At 40.1% G+C, this 24,499-nt stretch overlaps 3 protein-coding genes across 6 annotated transcripts in view; 1 reads left to right on the forward strand and 2 right to left on the reverse strand.

The window, feature by feature from the left end:
• Nucleotides 1-12,838, reverse strand: LOC6561611. 2 transcript variants are annotated; one of them, XM_001987999.3, is made up of 11 exons: nt 11,929-12,838; nt 8,564-9,068; nt 8,197-8,403; nt 7,006-7,168; nt 6,242-6,895; nt 4,837-5,365; nt 3,042-4,077; nt 2,844-2,971; nt 1,660-1,974; nt 1,509-1,595; nt 1-946 (listed from the first exon to the last, which is right to left on the reverse strand). In XM_001987999.3, exons 2-11 carry the CDS (start codon nt 8,776-8,778, stop codon nt 804-806), a joined length of 3,477 nt encoding a protein of 1,158 aa, XP_001988035.1. In that variant the 5' UTR covers nt 8,779-9,068; nt 11,929-12,838; the 3' UTR covers nt 1-803. The 2 variants fall into 2 exon arrangements, with proteins under 2 accessions (XP_001988035.1, XP_032592334.1); XM_032736443.2 differs by having other exon boundaries at nt 8,564-9,071.
• An 80-nt stretch (nt 12,839-12,918) lies between these two features.
• On the reverse strand, nt 12,919-17,763 carry LOC6562219 (eukaryotic translation elongation factor 2). The gene is made up of 5 exons (XM_001987998.3): nt 17,632-17,763; nt 16,820-17,034; nt 16,227-16,754; nt 14,482-15,178; nt 12,919-14,416 (listed from the first exon to the last, which is right to left on the reverse strand). The coding sequence occupies exons 1-5, from the start codon at nt 17,632-17,634 to the stop codon at nt 13,325-13,327; spliced, it is 2,535 nt and encodes an 844-aa protein (XP_001988034.1). The 5' UTR covers nt 17,635-17,763; the 3' UTR covers nt 12,919-13,324.
• Nucleotides 17,764-19,490: 1,727 nt separating this feature from the next.
• LOC6562139 (protein madd-4) overlaps nt 19,491-24,499 on the forward strand; it is a 73,679-nt gene continuing 68,670 nt past the window's right edge. For all 3 annotated transcript variants that reach the window (XM_032736361.1, XM_032736362.1, XM_001987997.2), the window contains exon 1: nt 19,491-20,103. The gene's annotated coding sequence lies outside the window, so the exon portion shown is untranslated. The remainder of the gene's footprint in view (nt 20,104-24,499) is intronic.

Raw genomic sequence — 24,499 nt, forward strand, 5'->3', positions numbered from 1 at the left:
TTTTTTTTTTGTTTTGTTTGTTTTCCTACATTTTGTTGCTCATCGTTGCGTGCTTTTTATTGTGTGTGTTACGTGTGTCTCGGCCATGGAATTATTGCAAGTTCAGAGTCTGGGCTCATCTGATTCCCATACACATATCTGGTGTATATTTATATATATATATATAGTGTGTATATATAATACTGTTTTGTCTGCTGGTCTGGTGTTGCATTTGAAGTTCTCATATATTTGAATTTTTCAATTAATTTTCTTTGTTTTTTTTTTGTTTTACTCATTTCATTTACATTTTTGTTTGTCTTTGTCAGTCTTTACGATTCACGGCATTTGTGCATTTAATTTATTAAGTTCTTTTTTTCGCATTATAATATGACCGATATAGTTGTACCTTTATGTACGATATATATGTTTTTTTTTTTTGTTTGTTGCAATACTGAGTGAATTTCAAGGTGAGCGAACTTACAAACGAAACGAGCTTGACAATTAGTGCTCGTCTGTGTGTGTGTGTGTTGGTGTGTGTGGGTGTGTGTGTAAATAGTTCATGGATGAGCAGGTGAGCAGTCTGGTAACTTGATAGGGTCTGTGCATGCCTAGCGTAGTACCAACACCGTCTTCATATTGTACATGTATGTGTTATGTTACTCTCTGCATATAGTGTATATTAGAAGTGCGGTTATTATCAACGTTCATCATTAAAAACATATAACTCCAAAATTCCATTGGAGTATTTTGGGGGGGGTGTTTAGGGGGGCAGTGTTTTGGCTTCGTCTAAAAACAAGTCGACGCCTTCGTCCTCGTCTGTGCCTCTATTGATCGAGCGAGGTGGTTTTCGTACGCTTCCACAGCGCCTTGAAGAGACCCTTCTTTTTGGCCTTGGGCGTAGTGCCGGCTACAGCGGCCGCATTGTCCTTACTGCGACTGCTGCTCTCCTTACGCTTCCCGGAGCCCACTGCAAAAAAAGAGAGAGAGATATTCAATAATAAATCTTAGTTTTATCGGACAAACATGTTGTGCTGACTAACTGATCGTTAGTTGTAAGCTGAAAAGAACTCCTCGTCTGACTTAAGTTTTCAAAAGTTTGAAACTCATTTGCCGAGAACATTGTCATATTCTTTGCAGATATATTTTACTTTTATTTTTAGCAAAACCTGCCAATTGTAGGTCAGTAAAGATTGTGTGTGGAATAGTTCCATTTTTGTCAAACCAGTCCCAGACTTGTTTAAATGAATTTTGAGCCCACTTAAAAAGAATATTTAAGAAAATATATGTTTTCATCGGACAAAGAGGAGTATTATCTTCTAGCATCTAGTATTAAAGGGATTAGTCTGGCTGTCATTATTCAAAATATTTTCCCATAAACTACAATATTTGTGCAGCCAGTTTTGAGCTGCGCTTGAAAATTAATAATTCTGCATTTTTGGTTTGAAAATGGGTAGAATGAGACACCAGATTTTAGATTTGTATTTAAATCTGTGAGAGAGATCTTCCGATGAGTTTGATGCTTTAGTTACCTGTCTCAAATTCATAGGCATGCTTGCTGTTGCTGTCATCCATGGGCAGATCGCTGTATGCCTTGTGCTTTCGATCCTTGTTGTGCTCTGAGAAATGGCCATTAAATTGTGTTGAGTAAGTGTGCATGAGAATTGATTTGGAGGCACTTACTCTTTTTGGTTATTAGCAAACTGGTGACCCGTCGCAGCGCCTCGCGTGGTGACTTGTTCAAGAAGGAGGGCGTCAAATTGGGCGGCAGGGTGAGCGGCTTGCGGGATTGACCCGTGCCCGACATGCCAGCCGGATTGTCCCACACACGCACCGATGCCAATCGATCAATGTTCTCCGTGGAGGCGGGCCGCATGTTCCGCTGCTTGGGATACCAGCCACGAGCGGGGGCGCCAGTCATGCGCAGCATTTCATTGGAGGCTAAGGCGTGATTGATGGAACGCTGGCGACAAATCTGAGCGGTGCCATAGGGGCCAGCTAAAAAAGGCAAAATGCAATTTTATAAAATTCAAAATTCAAGATTCATCAATTATTTAAATTTACATAATATTTGAATGAACTTGTGCATAATTTAAATTAAATGCTTCCTTTGCAAGAATTACGATTTATCAATACTGAATATTCAAAACTTCTTACATCGTTATATGATAAATTTGTTTTTATAAAGTTTATTTTGTTATTGTAATCAACAATTTCAACTTTAAAGCGTAATCGGTTTATAGAAGTTCTAGCTCTGATTCCAATTGATGATTCACTTTTTAATAACAATTTTATTTAATCAAAACAAAAAGTTGTATCAAAAAATACAGTTCTTGTTTGCAACAGTTTCCATCTTGATTGGCGAAAAACTATCATTTCTGTTTTTCAATAAAGAAATTACCATTTTTTCAATATATATTACATACAGTCTTGTAAAATACAGTTACAGATTTTTCTGAATAGATTTCATAGGGTTTTTTTTTAAATTTATAAAAAAGTTTTGCAAAATGATTAATCTATTTACAAAATTTTAAATTTCCATGCCGGAATAATTAATTAATAAAGCTTTCAGATTCAAGATTTCTATATTAGATTTAAAACAAAGAAAACTGCTTTTAAAAGTCGTAATAATTACTATAAAACTATAATAGTAATGATTTATGATATGATAATAAGATTTTGAAAAACAAACCAATAAGTTCTTTAATTAACATGCCAAGCAATTTTAGTAAAATAATTATTTTAATAATAATAACGCATTTTCTATAAAATATAAACTGAAATGCAACGATAATTTTGACTTTTGAGAAATACAAATTGCTGCGAGATCTAAATTAAATATGGTAAAATACAGTTGCGAAACTTACGTCCTATGCCCAAGATGGAGTTGCCCATATTGATGCTGTTCGATGTGCTCGAACGTGGCGCTGTGCGGGAGCCGCTGACGGGAATGGGATCATTTTGGCGTCGATATGGCGTACGTGGTATGTCACAGCTGGAAGCAAATGAATGGCAATGAATTTCACTGGAGGATTCGAGTTAGCTGTGCAAGTGGCGGTACTCACCCTCTGGCAAAGATTGGGGTTTCGGGAAGACTACATGAGGTTTGCAGGCGATGCTCCTCGCGCGGCGACTGCTTCAGGCTGCGCTTGGTGCCATAGTTGATGTACCGTCGCTGATAGGAGCCCGTGCCAGCAACAGAGCCGCCATCGCACGACGACCCAATGGTGCCCATCGGTGGCTGGGGCAGCGGCGGCATTTGGCCGCCGAGGCCAGTGGGCGTGGTTATGCCACTGCCGCTACTATAGCCAAAGAGTTTGGGCGATCGCTTGCGATACTGCGAGTCAATGCTCCACGATTTCATGGTGTTGAGCGAGTGACCGGCACGATGTGGTGGCACCACTGGCGCCATCGGTGGTGCCGCGTGTCCCAGTCCAGGCAGCACCTCCGCAAAGCTGCTCGACTGATGATGGGCCGGTGCCGGTGGCGGTGGCAGCTCATCGTTGAAATGACGCACTGCAGCCACATTGTCGCGACTGCGTCGCGTATGACTGTTGCTGTGCACCGCTGCCCCCGAAGCGGTGGCATGCACCTCGACGACAGTGGTGCCCCGATTGGCGGGCACCGCTGAGACAGCAACGGACGCCGGCAGCTCCAGCTGCTTGCGTGACTCAATGGGTGAAGGCGGCAGCGGCGCATCATAGTCAAACATATCCGGATTGGAGCTGGGCGGCGACGGTGGCAGCGGCCCAAAGCCAACAACGTTCTGCGACAGCAGCATCTCCTTGGCACTCTCCGACTTGTGCACGCCCGGACGGAACTCCAGCACGCGCTTCGCATGCAACTCAGCAGCTGCAGCGGCAGCAGCAGCAGCAGCAGCAGCAGAAGCAGTGGCAGCAGCAGAAGCAGCAACAGAGGCAGCTGCACTGCATCCATTGACCGGACCCATCAGAGGCAAATCGCCGCGCAGCAGCGCGCTTATATTGTGCTCAATCTGCTTGAGCGGAGCGCAGCCGTAGCTAAAGTCGGACAGCTCCTCGTCCTCCTCCAAAGTGGGCGCCAGATCTGTGTGTGGTGTTGTTGCCGTCGAGACGCGTTGATCTGCGTTAGGTTAGAAAAGTGAGGCAATTAGCAAAGAATTGATTAAGTGTAGCCTGATCTGAAGTGCTTTATAATATTTGTAATCGAATCGGTTAGAAAACTAAACCTAATTGAAACCCTAACTAAAATTGGAATAAAATTTGGATGCATTGTTGTGGAAAAGCAGATTCACAAGCCAAATCTAAGTTTGAGATATTGACAAGAGCCGTAAACCGAATCAACGATTATTGCAACCAGCTAAAGTCATATACATAATCGATAAGATTTAAGATATTTTCCTGCTCTAAATTGTATAATTATATAATTTGGAAATCGGATCAGTTTTGGCGACAATATGGCAATTGGAATCTTAACTTGTATAAAAGAGATTAAAAATATATAGAATAGAATATTTTACATACGAAAATATATATTAAATTTGAAACCGAGAGATTGTTTCGATATGAGAGAAGCGGAAAGAGCTTATAAAATGTATAATGAATAAATAATATAATATAATATCATATATATATTTAAAGCTGGATATATTGAACATAAGCTTTGGCTTGCATCTCAATTTATAATCTCAAAGCACCAATCCATATCTGTTTTGTAAGTGGAAAATATGAACAATCTGAAAGAATAAAATCTGTAAATATAAAACAGAAGAAACTACATTTCAAATATGATCTGCCTCGGCTAATGTCAGTGATACAAATTCTCTCTATATATCATATGTTTTCTACTTCTAGTCTGTCACATCTGGATCTGGTCACTTACCGTTTCCGTTATAGCCAAACAGATCGTAGCCATTGCCGTTGAGGCGCGCCTCGTCGAACTCCTCGCTGCTGGAGGTGTTGTCGGGCATGGACTCGGCGCTGAGCCGCTTCTCCGTCAGCATGGCCGTCTTGCTCTTCACGGGCTTCTTGACCAGATGCTCCGCCGCCTCGGCAATGTCCAGAGACAGCGCCGATCTCTGAGCACCAGCCAATTCGAAACTACGACGCGTCTGCGCCGGTCCCGCGTCGCACTCCTTGCACAGCGAGCTCATCTCGGATGGCGCCGGCGGCGGCGGCAGTGGCGCCGATTCGCTGGGCTCGCTGTCGCTCGTGTAGAACTCATTGCTGATCGCACCAGCGCCGAGGGAGGTGCGTGGTGGCTTTGGTATGCTAAAGACATCGACGGCACGTGGCGGCTTCTTGGCAGTGGATCGCCTGATGACAAACGTACCCTTGCCCAGCATGCTCTGCTGCTCATTGTACACGAAACTGTTGTTGAAGTCGGCCAGATTGTTCTCTCGCGGTTGTTGCTATGGTAAGGAAACAAAAGAGGCTATTAAAATGATGTTTTCAACAATTTAGTTGTGGTACATAAATTTTGTTTAATGTTTGATTCAAATATTATAAGCAATGTTAAACATTTTCTTAATTATCTTAGATCAATTTGTTCCTAAGGCAAGGATTTGATATGTTCTATTTTTTATATTTGTATTAATGTATTACTATTTTCAGAGAGTTGTATCTGATGTGAATACATTATTATTTATTTAATTATCATTTATTTAATGTTGGAGCTGAACATTCCTCTAAAATGTGTTTCAAACTGCTTCGTTTTGAAGGATAAGTCTGCATTTTGCATAAGTCGCACAAATTTTAAGCACAATCTTTAGAAAGGATGTGATTATCCAAAATAATCTTTGGTCGTTGTTCAGACAATCTAATGTCAACTGAGCAACTGGAAAACAGTGCTAGAAAGATCGTCGGAGATCTATTAAAACTCCAATATATTGATCTTTTCCAGCCTGTTGATTACTGCCTGACTTTAAAGATGGCAATTTTTTAGTGGGTTTATCTTCTTTATAAGTGAACTGTATTTTTGTTGAGTATAGTTTCATAAAAATTGATTCATTCAATAAATAGTTGCTAAACACAAAAGTTATTCATACAACAACTTTGCTAATAATATTAATTGATTTTCTAAAAATGAAATCTACTAAAAATATATATAAATAAATAATGAGTAAATTGCACATGAACTCAATTGTCATCTGGTTGTTTATATATATGTTTATGTATGGATTTGCTATTACAATTACGGCCTCAATGGAAGCCTAGTTCTTATAGGTTATATCATCATGGACATGTTGGCCAATTTAATTTATTTAATATTTGTAAGAGTCGCTCACCTTTTTAGCAGCAACCGAGGATGACTTTTTCGTGGCAGTCGTCTTCTTCTTATTGCTCTTAAAGTGTATTTCCCAGGCGACCCCATTCTGCTTGACGGGCGTCAGATCTGTCGAAATGGTTGACTCCTCCAGCGAGTCCTCAGAATAGTCATCAGTCACCTGTCGCAGATGCTTGGCTGTGGCGACATTCATATTTATATTGGATGCCGATGGCGATGCTTCGCCGCTCGACGTGTGCTGTGATCCCGACGATGTCGATGGGGAGGTGGAGCTATTGGAATGTGGATTCAGCATGTGGCAGACTTCCTTGTGCTTCTCCACAGAGTTGAGCAGTCGCTTGCTGCGCGCACCCTCGCCGCTGGCCTTCGCCGATGGACCCGGATAGATGGTCACCGGATGCTCATTTAGCATGGGCTCCGGCAACTTGGCAAGATTGCCACGCAGAACGGCATTGTGCACGGCACTGATGTCGATGCCCAGGACATTGCGCTCCCCGTTGCAGCTGCCGGTGCGAGTGGCAGCCAATAGACCATTTCTGGATGAGTTGCAATTGGAGGCGGCGCACAGATTGGAGGCGGCACGGGCACCGCAACACGGCAGACTCGAATAGTTGGAGTTGGTGGCTGGCGCTGAGTTCGCACTGCGTGCCTTCGGCTGATATGCGGGGGGGGGGGGGGGGGGGGGAGTAAGGTGAAAGAGGACATTAATTGCTTTTCCATTAGCTACCTATGCTCAGATATGTATGCAGATGTTTGTATGCTTACCAACGTTGTCTGTATGAGTGGCGTTGTCGCTTCCTGGCTGTGCTCCGCCTCAGATAATTTGGTTAGATTTTCGGCAGTGCCATCAACCTCGTTGAAACTGCCCTCGGGCACGGTGTCTGTGCTCGGCGTTTGTGGCACATCTTCCGAGTCCTTCTTCGACATGCTGCACACACCGAAAGACAGAAAGTGTCACAACAATTTTGATTGGAATTAAAAATACATTAAATTAACTACTTTTTGTTCACTTTAAGTAAGTTGTCTCTATTTAATTTTGACTACATTTTGTTTGCAGAATGTCAAACATGAATTGGAATCGCATTTTAATTATTATTAAAAATGTAATTGTTTCAAGTAGTAAAAGTTTTAAGTTTTAAGCAAAATTCATTGATTTATTGCGAGCATCTATTACTATTCCCATATTATTAGTGATTGATATTTAAATTAAAATAGTGATTAGTTGTTAAGACTCGAAATCAGAATGGTTTGAGACCATTTGAGAAATATATTTTTGTGTTTTTTCCTCACAGTTGATAATCAATTTAAAGCAAAATAAAACTTGAATATAGAAATGGGAATCAACAAATAGTTGTAATAAAAGCATACGAAAAAGATATAAGGAATAAGAGTTCAATGATTTGTTGCACATTAAATCAGGAGAGAAAGGATTATATTATGCTATATTATTTATCATTCAAATTGTCCAACATAAAGTTAGATATAATTAATAAATTTACGAAAAGTGATTTGATAACGGAACTGCATCTCTCAAAAAGGCAAATGTGTAAACGTTTTTAAAACTTATTGCCAGATTAGATAGAAAATAATATAATATATTATTTATAGTATATTATTATTAAACAATATATTATTAAACAAACGTTTTTGCATATTTTTCAAGTTTTTTAAATCGATTTGAATCATTGTTTATACAATTGATTATTAATTGTTTTAAATAATTATTTAAATACAATAGAAATCATTTTTTAATTATTTAATTAATATTGAAATAAGAGTTCAGTAATTTAAAAGTAATTAATTAATACAATGATACTTGTCGATTCTAATAGGAAATTAGTTACTTTTTCGTATAATTGACCAGATGATACTTGCGATGATTTGGATTTGTTCGGTTTTATGACTTTTGAAAACTGTTAACTAAAAACTGTTGACTGGCAACTGTTCCGAACTCACTTTTTGCGACTCAGACTCATGTAGCCGTCGTCCTCTGATTGATTCTCGCCACTGTTGCTGTGCAGGGCAGCTGGCTTGGTTGTCGCCTCCTCCTCGAACTCCGATATGATATCGTCGAGCACTCGAATGGGCTCCGGTATCTCGTCCAGTGAGATGGGCTCCAGTGACTGCAATTGCTGCTGCTGCTGATGCTGCTGCAGTTGCTCGCTGCAAAGACGAAAAGCGAAATGCAAATGTAAATGTAATTAGGCTACGTGTTGAGGAGGCCTGGCCTGGGCCGTGTACAGTTGGGCCAACTGCAACCGAGTGTGGCAGGCACTCTAGGCCACAATTTGAATTTAATTTCATTTAGATGCTTGCGACATACTTTTGCTTTTGTTGGTCGTTGGCCGCATCTAGAGCATCTAGCGCATCCAGACCAGCGGGCTCCGTCTCCGTCTCTGTCTCTGTCTCCGGCTCGGACATGTTGTTAGCTGATGAGGCCGCCTCTGTGCCCTCCTCTGCCTCCGTCTCTGTATCCGCCTCGGGTTCGAACGCCTCCACAGAATCGCGTGCGCCACACGATTCAGGTGTTGCCGCCATTATGCGATATTCATTGAGAAACCAACTGCAACTTTATTTTTTATCTCTTTTTTTTTCTTCTTTTTTTTTATGTGTGTGTTTTTCTCTTTCGTTGATTATGAAAATGTAATCAATGCGCCCACATTCGCTGTCGCTGTCGCTGCCTCAGTCGATGTCGGCGTCGCTGCTGCTGCTCGTCTTTGTTGTCGACTATTTCAATTTTCATCTATGCAATGTGTGAAAGTGATTGGCGTTTTTTCTTCTTCTTCTTTTTTCAGGTCATTAAATTCGTCATCCAAATGATTTAGTTGCTGCTGATGGGAAAAACGGTGGGGAAATCGTGTGGAATAGAATAGCATAATAATAAAAGTTGTAATTATTGTTGTTTTTCTTGTTGTACTAGTTGTAATCAGCTTAAGCCTCTCTCTCTGTCTCTCTCTCTCTCTATCCCACTTTTCTTAAAGACCGATTTGATTTGCGTAATATTCAATATGAGACGCTAAGCTCTACCAATTTTGGTTTGGGATTTAGCGGAAATTAGTATTTTCGCAACGCTGAGCTGCAGATTAGCAGCTCTTAATATAATTGATTGTGATTTCTAAGGGAGTGGATAATGGATAAACAACAATACTTACTAATGGCTTAAGCAAGGTATTTTTTTAACAATATGAATTGAATTGATTTTCTTGGTATTTTAGTCACCATAAATAACCAACTTTTTGGATTATATTTTATCATCCCAAAAGAATTTTGAACACATATTGCTTCTGTTTTCTTGGGGTTGTTTAAAAAACATAGGCCATAAGTAAGTATTTTCAACAACAAAATAGTTTTATACGAGTTGGGGTTTCTAGTGTTAAATAATACGGATAAACCGCAATACTTACTTATGACTTAAAGTGCCTTTCGTGAATTTAAATAATTAATCAGCTCAACAGACTTCTTAATGTTTATCGATTCCGTTGGCATGAATAAACCACATTAGCCACAAAAAGGTGTTTATCATCTCAACTGACCTTTTTTAATAGCTATTGAAATGTTATTGACTGCAACAAATATGGCTTGAACTTAATCGTACTTGCTTTAGGCGGCTTTAGCTTCTTATCAATTTAATTTTCTTATAATTTGAGTAGAACTTTTATTGAAATTTCTCTCCCATTTTAGTTGATGATTGACAATTTTCCCACTGACAGCAAACACAAAATAGCAAAAAATATTTAAAATTATGTCTCGATTACCGTTCTAATCACCAACTAGCTAAAATTACTAATTCTAAAATTACTGTAAAAATGTGTCAAGAATGCGAAAAGCAATGTAAACGCAAATCTTTTGAATTTGACGCAATGCAAATCTGGGTTTTTGGGTTAACAAGCGGCGTTAACCGCAATGATCTTAAGTAGCTAATAAGAAAAAATAAATGTTAATATTTGTTTATGACTGTTTTCATGTTGTTAAGTATTTTCAATTGAAATTTAGGCCTAGAGCCGAAATTAATGTTAACTGAATCATTTGCTGTGGCAATCTTCATATCATGTATAAATTATATACAAGATGACTTTGGAATCCATCACTTCGACTCAACTGGTATAAATGAGAAGTTTTCCAACTTTTCGCAGATATCTTCAGAGACCACTTTTCACAATTCCACTTAAGAATTCTTGTTACATCTTTCATAATTAAATACTTTCTGGCAAGTTTTCAACTATCTCGCACTTTCAGAAGCCAATTAAAAATGTTTGTAACACGTCCCACACATTTTTTGCATTGATTTTTCACGTAGAGCTAACAGGGCCCCCCGTCCCTACACCCATATACACCATTCCCCCATCCCCTTTACCGTTGTGGAGTTGGAGGTGTGAAAATGGGAAAATTAGTGTGTGAGAAACACTATTCTCACTACTCACTTCTCTCCCTCTCCCTCTCCTACTCCTTCTCCACCACATACTATTCCCCACTCTTGGCGTATCTTTAGTTTTACTCTCAACTCCTTTGCTCCTCGCATTTCGTGTCTTCATTCATATTTTCTATACACTTTGTTTGTACAGAGGAGTTATATATATACATATATATATATAAGTGTGTGTGTGTGTGTACGTATGAAGCTCAGGCGCACTCACTCACACACATACACATTCACGAACACAAAGACAAATTAGCCTCCCTGTTTGCCGCCCACTTAAATACATACATATAAAACAATTTATATGCTTCTATACATAAACATCTCACACACACACACCTAGAGACGCACGTTGCCTTTGTCTTTGTTATTTTTTTTTGCATTTTATAAAACGGAAAAAATGTTATTTCCGGTGTTATCTATTGCATATAGCTGTGCATAAACTCATTTCCAATTCGAACTCCAAACTTAAGCTGCAACCATCCACCCACCCACACACACAAAACACACACGCACACAGTCAAAGCAAAGCTTCAACTTTGTCTAACTGTAAAATATACTGTCGCCGTCGACGTCGCCGTCGCCGTCGCTTTGCCTTTTGCTTTACTGAATGAAGTTGTTGCCTGCCTGGCGTCGTCGCAGGGAGTCTGGCATCGATTTTTTCATATGCAGACACACACACACACACACAAACACACTCGCACACACTCCACTCACATCAGCGTTTGCATGTTGTTGTTGTTGTTTTTCTTTACTGCTGGCAGCAACGCATAATAATTACAGTTAAAAGCTTTTACTGCCAAAAGGTCAAATCAAAAATCTTCCAATTGGAAAATATTGCTAAAAATAGCAAAAAAATATATGACGAGCGAGCGAGTGTGCGAGAGAGAGAAAGAGACAGTCGACAATCATCCAACGGGGGCTGCTGCTTCTTCTTGCTGCTGCCGTTGTTGTAATGTGATAGACGAAGCGGCGGCTGCGACGTTGGCGGTGTCCGCTTTTGAGACGATGACAAAAACAGACACGGCAACTTCCGAGAACAAGAGAATTCTATTCGCATTTTGCAATTTGCTTATGAATTGCACATGCATACATACAAACACAAAAAACACATAAATTGACACACACACCAAATGTTGCTTTTTGATTCGTTTTAAATTGTTGACTATTTTTGCATTTATTTCATTCGATTAATATGGTCTCTTTTTGGAATTTGGAACATAACACAGACCACAAACCGCACATTTGTATACACACACACGCTCACATACCTATTTACATAAAATATTGCAATGCATGCGGCACGTATTGCATCTAGTGAAAAATACACGTCCGCTCGCCTCGAACACCGAAACACGACTAAACGGAAGAGCGTGAAGCCAATTGGACACATTGTGCTGCTGTTACTGTTACTGTATCTGGTGGAAGTGGTTTTCTCCCACGACTCACTCTCAACTCAGGCTTTGTCTCTCTCGCTCTCCCAATCGTGAGTCGTGAGTTGACTTTTGTTCATCACTATTGTTGCTCAGGTTTCACACAATGAACGCGAGCAAAGAGCGAAGCTCAAACAAATACAATGTATTGTGTGGGTGCACGATCCATTTGACGCTCTCTTTAACTGTCAAAGCTCTGCTACATCGAATATGTAACTGGTAATTTAATATGTCTGCATTCTGCAATAATACAGCTTACATATATAAATTAGATGTTTACTTGCTAGCATGTCAACGCGTGCAGCCATACAAATGCAGAGAGTTACAAAGAGAGCCCTTAGTGTGGGAGTTCTTGCTTCGCTCTCTCTCCCACTGTGTATCTCCCAGTCTCTCACTGAGTGCCACCCCACGGCGATGCTGTCATTGCTGTTGTTGTTTTCGTTTGCCAAACGCCGCATGTCGCATATTTCTTGTAATCATTAACATTGATTGGCTTTGTGTGCTTTGCTTTGTGATTTTGCACTTGGCCACGCGGCGCGTTTTACGCACACACACACACACACGCACATACACTGCAATAAAAATATGAAAGGCGAAACTCAACCCTCGTTTTGCAGGCAGGCACTGTGTTAACTACAGCTGTTAATGGCTTAACAGAATAGTGCTGCTCACTTTAGCCAGCTTGTGGCTATGTTAGCTATTTAGCGGCTGGTTTTGATAGCCAACATTTGCAATATATATGCTAGTTATTGGCAGTTTGAGCAGACAGCATCTCAAAAGGATCTTTCCCATCGTCTACTTCGGTATTTTAACATCGCTCGTGTGCTGTTAAGTGTCACTCTGTTTGACAGCAGCCGTTTATTATATTCTGTGCCCCCTTTTTGTACTAACTGATCTCTTTTCTGGTAGCTCTTGATGTATTTTTGCTTGTTGGTTTTTTTTTATATAAACTTAAAGTAGTATCATTTACTTGATTTATTTTGTTGTTGTTGGTTGTTGTTGTTTTACTGTTATACAATTAATAATCATCAAAATTTCTTTAAATGTGTGTGTGTTTCTAAACGCCGACAGCGACCCTTGTTGTTGTTGTTGGTTTTGATCGGTTTCCTCTCCTCAACCCGCCCACCACATTTTCATTCTTCGGTTCTTTAGCCAGCAGGCGCAGACGCAGGAGCAGGAGCAGCAGCATTGGGATGCAGGGGGAGGTGGAGGGGGATGGAGGCTGTTCCGTCGCTTACAACTTGTCCAAATACTGCGACAGATCGGGCAGGCCATCCTTGAGACCCTTGCGCTTGCGCGTGTCCTGGACAATCTGGTAGGGTTTGCTTGAGGGCTCGCACGGATCGCCAGGCAGTACCTGCCAATGGTCGAACACGCACTGGGGGAACGCCTGTCCACCGGTGTTGGAGCGCAGATCGGCCGTGAAGCCGAAGGATTCGTTCACAGGCAGATAGGCCTTGACCACGAACATGGGGGTGCCGACGACCTGGTTCTCCTCGAAAACGTGGCCACGACGCCTGTTCAGCACACCATAGATGCCGCCGACGGCGACCTCCGGGCACTGGATCTCGCAAAGGTAGACGGGCTCCATGAGACGGGGACCGGCTGTGATCGCCGCGGCGTAGAGGCAGCGACGGGTCGTGGGAATGATCTGGCCACCTCCGCGATGGATGGCATCAGCGTGCAGGGTGACATCGTAGATGTTGAAGCGAACGCCGCGCAGATTCTCGTCGGCCATGATGCCTTCCTTGGAGGCCCACTGGAAGCCGGCGACGACAGAGTCCTTGATCTCGTTCAGGTATTGCACGGACTTGGTGCAGTCGAGGATGAAGTTGGGGCCGGTGCCATCGGGGCCAAAGCACCAGATCTTACGGGCCTCGGTCACATCGTAGTCGTACTTCTCGGCCAGGTAGCGGGCGCGCACCTTGAAGTCATCCTTGGAGCTGACGTCGCCGTTGTCAATGTCCTCGGGCAGGCCGTCGGGCATGGGCAGGGCCTTCATGAGGAGACGGTTGTGCTTGTTGGGCGATTTGGACAAGCACATCTGGTTGGATTCCTCGTTGACCGTCTCGCGGTAGGAGACAACGGGATCGGACTTCTTCAGGGGGATGCAAGCGTGATCCTCCTCCAGATCCTTAAGGCAAATCTCCAAATGCAGTTCACCGGCACCGGCGATGATATGCTCACCGGATTCCTCAATGATGCACTGCACCATGGGATCGGATTTTGCCAGACGCTTCAGACCCTCCACCAGCTTGGGCAAATCAGCAGGGTTCTTGGGCTCAACGGCAACGCGCACCACAGGCGACACGGAGAACTTCATGACCTGGTCGGGGGATTAGAAATGAGATTTAGTAACATTCTCACGAGGCAATCAGTGTTCAGTGTTACCTTCATGTTGTGGGCATCCTTGAAGGTGGTGATGGTACCGGTCTTGACCAGGAACTGATCGACGCCGACCAGACCGCAAATGTTGCCGGATGGCACATCCTCGATGGCCTCCACATAGCGACCCATCATCAGGATGGTGCGCTGAATGGCCTTCTCGTACAGATCCTCCTTCTTGCCAGGGGTGTAATTGGGGCCCATGATGCGGCACTTCTGGCCGGTGGCCACCCTGCCGGAGAACACACGGCCGAAGGCATAGAAACGTCCCTTATCGGAGGTGGGCACCATCTTGGAGATGTACATCATCAGGGGACCATCGGGATCGCAGTTCTTCACAGCAACCGCTGCCTCATCGTCATGGGGACCCTCGTACAGCATCTCCATGCGGTACTTCTGGGCCACGACGGGCGATGGCAAATGGATGGCAATCATCTGAAGCAGAGCCTCGCCAGCTGGCAGCCAGGTGCGCATCACTGTCTTCAGCAGCACCTTGCCATCCTTGTCCTTATCCTCGTGCTTCAGCGTCACTCCAATCTTCGTCAGCAGAGTCTCGATCTCCTCCTTTTTGTAGTTCATGATCGCATCGAACACCTTGTAGATGGGGTCCAGAATGTACATGCAGAAAGAGCGCTTGTTGTCCACCTCCTTCTGTTTCTGCCACTTCTTGGTCTTCGCGTTGAAGAAGTTCTCGCCCCACAGACTGTCAAAATCGAAAATATCCAACAAAATAAATGAATTAATTTAGCTGCATTTTTTACAGGTTTAAGGTAAGAGAATACTTTTAACTTAAATTGATATATATAATTATATTATATTTATTTTTAATGTCATAATTTAATTTCTGTAATGTGTCTCAGGTCTGGGTTTTTTTTTTAGAATAGTTATGAATCTTTTCTTACATACATACACAGAAAAAATCATCCAATGGAATCTAGAACCCTTTCAACCTTTAACCTTGTTCTGGATTTCATTCAATATATATGCTGAATAAATCCAATCAAATTTTTAGCCATTAATTCTCAGTTAAAAATCTTTAAATTTTTTCTATCCATTCTACTTATATTTCATAATTTGATTTCTACATTTTTTCTCACCTAAAAACCCTTTATGCATAGCGTTTTCCTTATATATATTTATTAATTTCATCTTCCTAATTTAGCATTTCCTTTCATTATCAATTACTGGCAATATTCATGCCACTTTTATTCCTAATCTGTTTCACATTTTAAAAGAACAGAATCAGACGATGCCTAACAAATAGATGACGTAATCCATCACAGTTCCATGAGAATAAAGAAATTTCAAATATTATATGACCTAGGCGTACAATTTATGAGGTCATATGTTGAATACCAATCAGCATCGACTCTTTGAGACTTGAAACTGTCTTTTGAAATGCGTTACTTATATCTCATTTTTCATTCTAAATATGAAATAAATAAATGAACTTATATGTGACAGAAAATTCCATTTTAGAATCAAAAATATGAAGCATTATTTATGGAATTGTCGAGTCGCTGCCTTAGCAAATGCACCGTTTGAACATTGGGAAAGCGGTTCCGATGCAGCGTTTCAGCAGCGTCTCCAATGGTTTTGATCTGCTTTTATTGTTTGTTGCACTTGTGGCGCTTTCAGCACGCGCGGCTCTTGAGATTCGAGAATCGGAAGAGTTCGCACGCTCAGCGTCACACGTTTTGTGCTAAAAGCAAAGGGATGCGGAGCGGAGTGGCGGATTGGTTAAAACTTACCGGTTCATTAGCTTGACGACATCGATCTTGAACTTCTCCGAGTACATTTCGGAGAACTGCTTGAGGGTGAAGGCCCAGCCGTGCAGACCGGAACCGAAACCGACGGATCCCTTGCTGGGATCGACACGCACCTCACCCATTGGGCCACCATCGTCGTTGTAGGTGGCAATGATGACGTTCACGTTCTCCACGATGCGCTGGAACGTCTGATAGAGCTCCTCGGCATCCAGTTGCAGCTCGAGCAGAGCACGATCCATCTTGTTCATGAAGAGAATGGGCTTGATGCGCTCAGCAATAGCCTGACGCAGCACCGTCTCCGTCTGCACACAGACACCCGACACACAGTCGACGACGACGAGGGCGCCATCGGTGACACGCAGTGCGGCGGTCACCTCCGAGGAGAAGTCAACGTGACCGGGTGAATCGATCAGATTGATGAGGAAACCCTTGCACTCCTTCTCACGCTGATCGGGATGCGTGATGAAGACCAGATCCTTCTCCTCAACCTCAAAGTACATGGAGATGGCACTGCAAACGTGGGTAAACAAAATTAATACAGTACAAATTGAAAATAGGGGTGTGGCTAGCCTTACGTTGACTTGATGGTGATGCAACGCTCCTGCTCATCCTTGCGGGTATCGGTGAAACGAGTCTCACCTGCCTTGGCTCCAGCAATGATACCGGCCTTAGACACAAGGGAATCGGTCAAGGTGGACTTGCCGTGATCCACGTGAGCGATGACGGACATGTTGCGAATATTACGCTTCTTGTCCATCAGGCCACGGATTTCGTCGACGGTGAAGTTGACCTAGAAAATGTAAATAAAAAAAAGATAAATGTCATCGATGAGAAAGGGAAATTTGTAAGCCAAAGTTTAACTGTAAAAAGAGCCAGCTATTAAAAATGGCGTTTGCAGCACTCACTCACTCACATACACACACACACACACATTGACAGACTTGATCTTGTGAGGTTATGTTGAGGCACACAATCAAATAACCACTTGCGTTGAACATTTTCTTGAGAAAAACACACTCACAGCACACATATAACTGTATATTATATGTACATATAATATATATGTAGATAATCACTTACACAGCTGCGACAGATTTAGGCCCCATTTTCTAAATAGCCAAAATTGCATACGTCATTTGTACAATTTCCCTTGAGCTATTTTCTTTGTCTTGCATTTCATCAGTGTCACACATTCTTGCACATACACGCACACACACACACACTCACTCATGCACATACACAGGTAGACTGTGTCACGTCTGCACTTTTTTTTTGCGCATAATTTAATGCATTTGCCTGGCGCATACATAATAAATTTTTATGCTGTCGACTGCTGCATTTGTTCAGCTTGCATTTTGTGGTATTAATGTGGATTATTGGCACCTACCATTTTGGATGTTTATTGATTTGCGTGGACCAACTTTAAAAACACTACACGCCTGCACTGGCGTATCGACAGGAAAGAACGGGCAACGTCGCTATGCTAGTGATGTGACTGCAAACTGCTGCTCTATCGATAGTCTCTCCGGGCTATCGGCGTTGCCTGCTATTGATGTGTGTCGGCGCTATCGATGATTCGGATTAGCGCAACGTGAGACCGATAGTTAAAAATATCTTGCTTAAGACGCGCGCGAAATACGAATTTCGAATTGCCAAGTATTTGAATATATAATTATTTTCTTCTCGAATCAAATTGTGTTTACTGTATAACAGTATAAATTTAGTTTTAGTGTGTATGTTATGTGGTTACATACATAAATATGTTCATATACATAGCTACATAAAAATATAAATCGCCCTTCATTTAATCATATTTATTTTCATAATTCTCTCTATTGTGTTAGATTTTTATGGATCTTAATCTGAAATAAGAATAGCACATTATTTACGGTTAATTGCTTAATTTGTCTGCGCATTTAATCGCTTTCCCAGACAAAGAAGAACAAAATACAATTTTCACTCTAGAAACTTGTTGAGTCACCTTTTGAGTTCATTTTGCTTTGCTTGCTGCCATACAATATTTAGCAACATGTCGCACGATGCTGCACATTGCAAACTCACCTCTCTGTGATTCCCAAACTGTAGCAAGAGCAACTCAAACATGCGCGCAACCAACTTGCTCGAGTTCGATTTTAATTTTCACTCAAACCGCGTTGCGGCAACGTTCTTGCTGCTGCAGCGAGGAATGCGGCAAATGGATTGCTGCAGCAACAATGTTGTCGCAACATCATTGGCTGCATGTTGGAGACAATTTCAGTTTCAGTTCGTGCCCGAATCCGATTCGACCGGCCGAACAGTTTTCAAGTGATTTTCTGTGCGTGCGGTTCGTGTTAACGGTAAAAAAGAATAACTGGGAATCTCACTCACACACGTGTGATTTGTGGTTGTGTGTGTGTGTGTTAAGGATGCAGCGAAACTGCATAATAATTAAAAATAATTAAAAAATAATTATTTCATAAAAGAGATTGAGAAAACAAGCTTGACTAATATTCCAATTGGATTCGACGGGAAATGTTCTGTGGGATATTTGCAAGCAGCACACAGGGAGCAGTTAAGATCTGATCTAACAATTGTAAAAGAGCAAATTTTAAGAGAGGAATTAATTAGGACATTATCTCTTGGATCAATTCTAATTGGAATGGAAGTTGGAAATAACGATTTAATGCATATTCATATTTTGTATTACATTTGAAATTAAGATTAAATTAGTTAAATAAAAATAAAATTAAATGAATTTAAAATTAAAAATGTGAGCAGATATTATTATTATTATGATGTTACTTCCATATATATTTTTAATAAATTACGAAATTTAACAAGTCCCACAACATAATCAGAAAAGAGCTTTTCAGGTTCTAATTGGAATATTAGCGAAGTCGAATCTCAATTAAAAATGTCCCTTAACCCAATGAATAAAAGAAAAATTATCAATCGAGAGAGCACAAAGCGGAAATTTTGAAAGCGCCATTTTGAGATTTATCAAGCGCATAAAATTGACCTAAGACTTTAAAAGCAAAAAAAAAACCATAAACAAAAGTTTTGCAATCTTTCTTTGAACTCAAAATAATTATAACAAATGCAACATAAATGAAAATGGGGTAATAGAGCCATTTCTCCATTTGTCGACGATCGCGACGGCAACTTTTGTCACCTTGCCCCATTAGAAAATCCTTAAGCTCGAAAGTCGCAAAGGAGCCGAAGAACAATAACAAAAGAAGAAGAACAAAAACAAGAGCGAAAAAATTGCACGATTTTAAAAGTTTTTTACGCTGTGCAATTTTTTTTTTTTGTTGCTTCTATTGTCGCGTTCTGCGCTGCCAAACAAAGTAAAAGTTAGAGGCGAAAGTTCTCTCTCCGTGTGTGTGTGTCTGTGTGGAAAGTGCGGCAAAAATAAAACAACAACAAGAAAAACAACGACAAGAACGTGCAAGTTTAATTCGATTTTAGTGTGGAGCAATCAGTGCGAAAAGCGCCAAGCAAAAGCAACAACAACAGCAGCAAGAAGAAGAAGCAGAAAACCGCACACAAACAACAAAAGCGCAGCGTGCAGAAAAAGTTACCGTTATTCTCGTCGCTACCTTTGCACATTCACATTCGTATGCATGCGTCTGTGTGTCGGTCTGTGTGCATGTAGTAATAGCAGTGAGCTGAAGAACAGTAAAAGTGGATTAGCAGCAGCAACAGCAACAACAACAACAATAACAACAGCAGCAGCAGCAGCAACAACTACAACAGCAGCCGCTATTGCCGCCGGCAGCGCAGTCAGTGTTAAATTTTGTGCAGCGACTGAGAATCTTTTTTTTTTGGGATTCAATGCGGAGGAGCGCTTAGCGTGTTAGTCTTTCAACTCGTGACTGTTGTAAGTTGCCTGGCTTTTGGCCATTTTTAACACATATTCCCATGACTTCCCTCCTCTTCTTTTTTTCGCACTCACTTAAATGTAATTAATTTAATGTTAAGCGACTGAGAGCGAGATAGCGAGAGAGACCTTTTTTTTGTATAAAAACAGAGAGTAAGAGAGAGAGAGTAGGAGAGAGTATTGAATATCAAAAGTAAACTTGTGTATGAGCAATTAAAGGCAAATAAGTTTTGTATTTTATGCGAATTTGCGAAGCAAACACGAATGAAAACCATGAAACAAATTAACTGTAAATAAAGCATATTGGCAACAGTTATATTTTGATTGACAACTTAGCGTACAAAGTTTGTCTGGCAAGTATTTACTTATTTGATTTCAACATATATTTTTCAGCGCATGCCAAAATAAACACAAATTGTGATAGTCTTATTAGAAAATAATAGGATAAATGTTCAGTATTTATTTGATTTGAACAAATTTTTTGTCAGCGCATTGCTACAAATGTTTTTATATATTTCCAAATAAATAGGCCACATAAATTGAGATATTTTTAGAAAATAATAAAAAATTTAAAATGAATGGCAACAACTATGCTAAAGCGCATTTGACATTTTTTTGTGTTAATCTGAAGCTTAGCTTACGAATGCCAGCGCAAAGCAAAATGCTGCAAAAATATTAATGAACGACGCATTGCAATCAGCTGCAATTGAAAGAGACGACGACGCTGCTCGGCTTTACCATTTGCAATTGTAACACGGCACAAAACAGCACTCTACACAATGAGGCGAGCTTAACGTCAGAGCGAGACAGGAAGAGGGACGAAGCGTGGGAGTGGGAGAGATGAAATGAGAGTTGCCAAATGTAAGCAAGAAGTGCGGTGGCCGAGCACAACTTTTACATAAGGCACACACACCGCACACACACGCATACATGTTTATATATTTGTGTGTATACGTTTGCTGTGACATTCGCACATTGTATGCACTTCCTACAACTTCCTGGCGGCCAGTCCTTTCTTGTCTGGCACGTCGGGCAAAGTCTGGCAATGTCTGACATGTAGTCTGACAGTCGTTGACTTTTGCATACTATTTGTTTGTTGTCTGCGCTTGCAACGGTCTCAACTTTAAGTTACAGTAAACACTCGTTAAACAGAAGGCATTTGATATTTAAAATAAGCAAACAATAATTTATTTGATATTAATATTAAAAAATCGATATTCAACTGTTGAAAAATATCTCCATTTTTTGATGTGCTTTTGATTTTTCTGTTTGCAATATGAAAAGAAGAAAAATGAAAAATCGTCGCTGATACAAAGTGTCGCTGATTTTAGTGATATAATTTTTCAATTCTCTAGTTTTATTTGTTTTCTTGGTAAATAAAAAAAGTGTGCAATAAAGGTAATCAAAAAAGACAGCAAAATATTTTTTTATTCAATACTGTCAATAATTGCATTTCAATTTGATTGAAAGAAATTCGAAAGTTTCTTGCATTAATATTTAAAATTCCATTTTCTAGAAAATTTTTATCGACGAAAGTTGTAATATACAAGTGTTTACTGTATTTTAATATAATATAATTGACTTGGAAAATCGACAAAAACAAACGGAATTTCAAAACTAATGACTTGTGTGCCTCTTATTAGCAGTCTTTATTAAGTTGTCCAACGGTATAAAATAAAGTGGGAGTGAGAGAGAGCGACGAAGGCTGACAGACTTTACAGTATGCACACTTTATGATGACTTCGATTGGGCTCAGCACAACTGTCATATTTATGGGTTTATTGGGGCAAAGACGTTTGTTTTCTCAGCCCCTGCAAGTGTGTACATATTTTGTGGAAGGGCTAAAAATCCAAATAAACCAAAAGGTTATTCCTGAAATCGTAAAGTGTTTTAAGTGCGTGGGCAAAGCTTTTAGGTGTCTCCGATTGCTACAATACGTTAAGATGATGGATAGTTTATAGTTTAGGTGTTATTGCAACGACGAAACCTTTGGGGCCTATAAATATGTGCTAAAAGAAACGATTGGAAAACACTTGTCCAAAGAGCATCGAAATTGCTACGAAAAGTGCCATTTGAGAGGCGTAAAATGTTATTTTTTTACTTTACAAACGGCTAATTTTAAGATTCGAGTTATTTATGATCATTTTCCTGCTCATAAAATATTGCATTGCATTGCGTAAAGTTGTAATTGAAATATTTCTAGAAAATTGATTAGAAGTTGTAAAAAGCTGTCAATTGGAATTAATAAATAATACAATTTTGGTTAACTTAAGAAGAAAAGGAAAAAGGACAAAAATATTAATTTTTACACCTTAACTGGAATCTAAACTCGTTTCGATTTGAGACCCAGACCAGGATGCCTTTAAAGTTAATATTTTACTAAAATTCTGCCTCTCTTACAATGGAAAATATATTATTTGCACTTACAACTTTTCTGAAATGAAAAAAAGTGATTATTTTTTAATGTTTCCCAGACGTTTCCCAATTTGAACTTAAGTGTGGAATAATTGAGAGGTCTTCACTTCTTAGGCAACTCCTAAGCAGGTCATTAAAGGTTATCGCTTCTTATTTACACCCACTAAATTAAGTTCCAATTTGCGAATTCACTTAAAACTCGAATTGCGCTCTTTTAATGCCATTTTTGGCTTTCTTTTGTCTTTGATTGTGTGGCATAGTCACTTTATAGAAATGGCACCCGAGCCCAACTCTATAATATCGAAGTTCTGTCATTAAATGCAACTCCTTAACAGACAGTCAGACATTTAGATCCAGACATAGACAATGCGAGCCCAAACTGGTAACTGGGAACCTGGCAGGGCATTAAATTGTGAGACTGCAAAAAGTTGCTCGGTTCGCAGTTGGCGAAGTTAAACACTTAAAAACTGCCACAAAATCAAAGAGCACAGAATAAGCCAGCAGGCCTCAAGGAGTGTCTAGGATAGTGAGCCTGCCCAACAGATACCCTATAAAAATATACATTAAAAGAGATCAAAAAGGATTTTGAATCTAGTCGAGAAATAAAATACATTGAAAGCTTGATTCTCTTATAACTTGACATAATAACATATTGGTTAGGTTATAAAAAGTTTGAATATTATTAAATAAATTAAATATTATTATTCTTTCAAATATAATGAATTTTAAAATTATCTGTAAATGAATTTGCAATCTATATAATCCAACCAATATAAATGAAAATGTAATCGAATGTATATAAATATTATCTGGAATTAATTTAAATCCTTTTGTATTTAAAACAGCAATAATAATATTTATAGTTTATTATTATTATTAAGTTATCAATTATTATGGATATTATTTAGCTGATGCCTCCTCCTGCCTATCTTCATAAATGTCCTCAAGTACCCTTACAAAATCAAAAGAATCAAAAGTTTCGCACAAGTTGTGTTTGGTTAGTGAAGTGGCGGATGTGTTGTATGGATTTTGGTGGTGCTGCTGATGGTGGCGACTTCAGCACCATGTGCTCCTTGTGCTCATTGTGCTCCTTGTGTTGTACCTGCTTTTTCCCTCAGCTCAGCTCGGCTCTGCTCTGCTCTGCTCCAGCCTGACACACAAGTGCATTTGGCACTTGGCAGTTTCGCGCTTTGCAAATCGTATGAAACGGGCCAAAATTAAAATAAAAGGCGCTAACAGCCACAAAACTTTGCCTACTCCTTTCTTTCTTTCTTTTCTTCATTCTTTTCTTCGCTGGCTTTCTCTCAACGCTTTGCCTGCCTGCCTGCCTGCCTATGCAGTCCCTCAGCCCCTCATCCCTCGCAGCCTGAGTCCTTCTCAGGCTCGAGTAGCGTCTCGAAATAAATCTTCGAATGGCTTTAACATGTTTTCAGCGCAAGTTTTGCTGTGCGGCATTATGTCTGCCCCTGTGATTTATACATACTAAATAATTTATTGGACAAAAAAAAAAACATTTTCTTTCCTATGGTTATTTTTTCTCTTTTTTGGTGTGTGTGTTTTCACTGAAATGGTTTTACTGTGTCGGCAGCTGGAGTACTTTAAGTGCGAGATGGACTGTTTTCCCATAGTTTTTCATTGCATTAAAAGTTTGGGCCTTATTTCTTTTTTTTAACTAGTAATCCATAAGTGTTCAGTGCACAATTTTCAACTAATATTAAAAAAGGAACTCAATTCTATTAGAGTAAACTTTAAAAACGAATTTTTCATTTTTTTTTAAGGAGCACATCATGATTTTTATTGCAAAATATTAACCACATTTTTTAATAAGTGGTTTCAAGATCAATTTTGAACCAATAAGCGAAATTCCTTTCCTAAATATCAACAATTTTGAAATACTAAATAATAAGTAAAGATTTCGTCGATTTTTAGATTTCAGTTTATTATTTTTATACTTTTATTTTAACAGAGCAATAATGTTTAA

The sequence above is a fragment of the Drosophila grimshawi genome, unplaced genomic scaffold (assembly GCF_018153295.1).
Source record: "Drosophila grimshawi isolate 15287-2541.00 unplaced genomic scaffold, ASM1815329v1 contig_1377, whole genome shotgun sequence".
In the NCBI taxonomy this organism is placed as follows: domain Eukaryota; kingdom Metazoa; phylum Arthropoda; class Insecta; order Diptera; family Drosophilidae; genus Drosophila; species Drosophila grimshawi.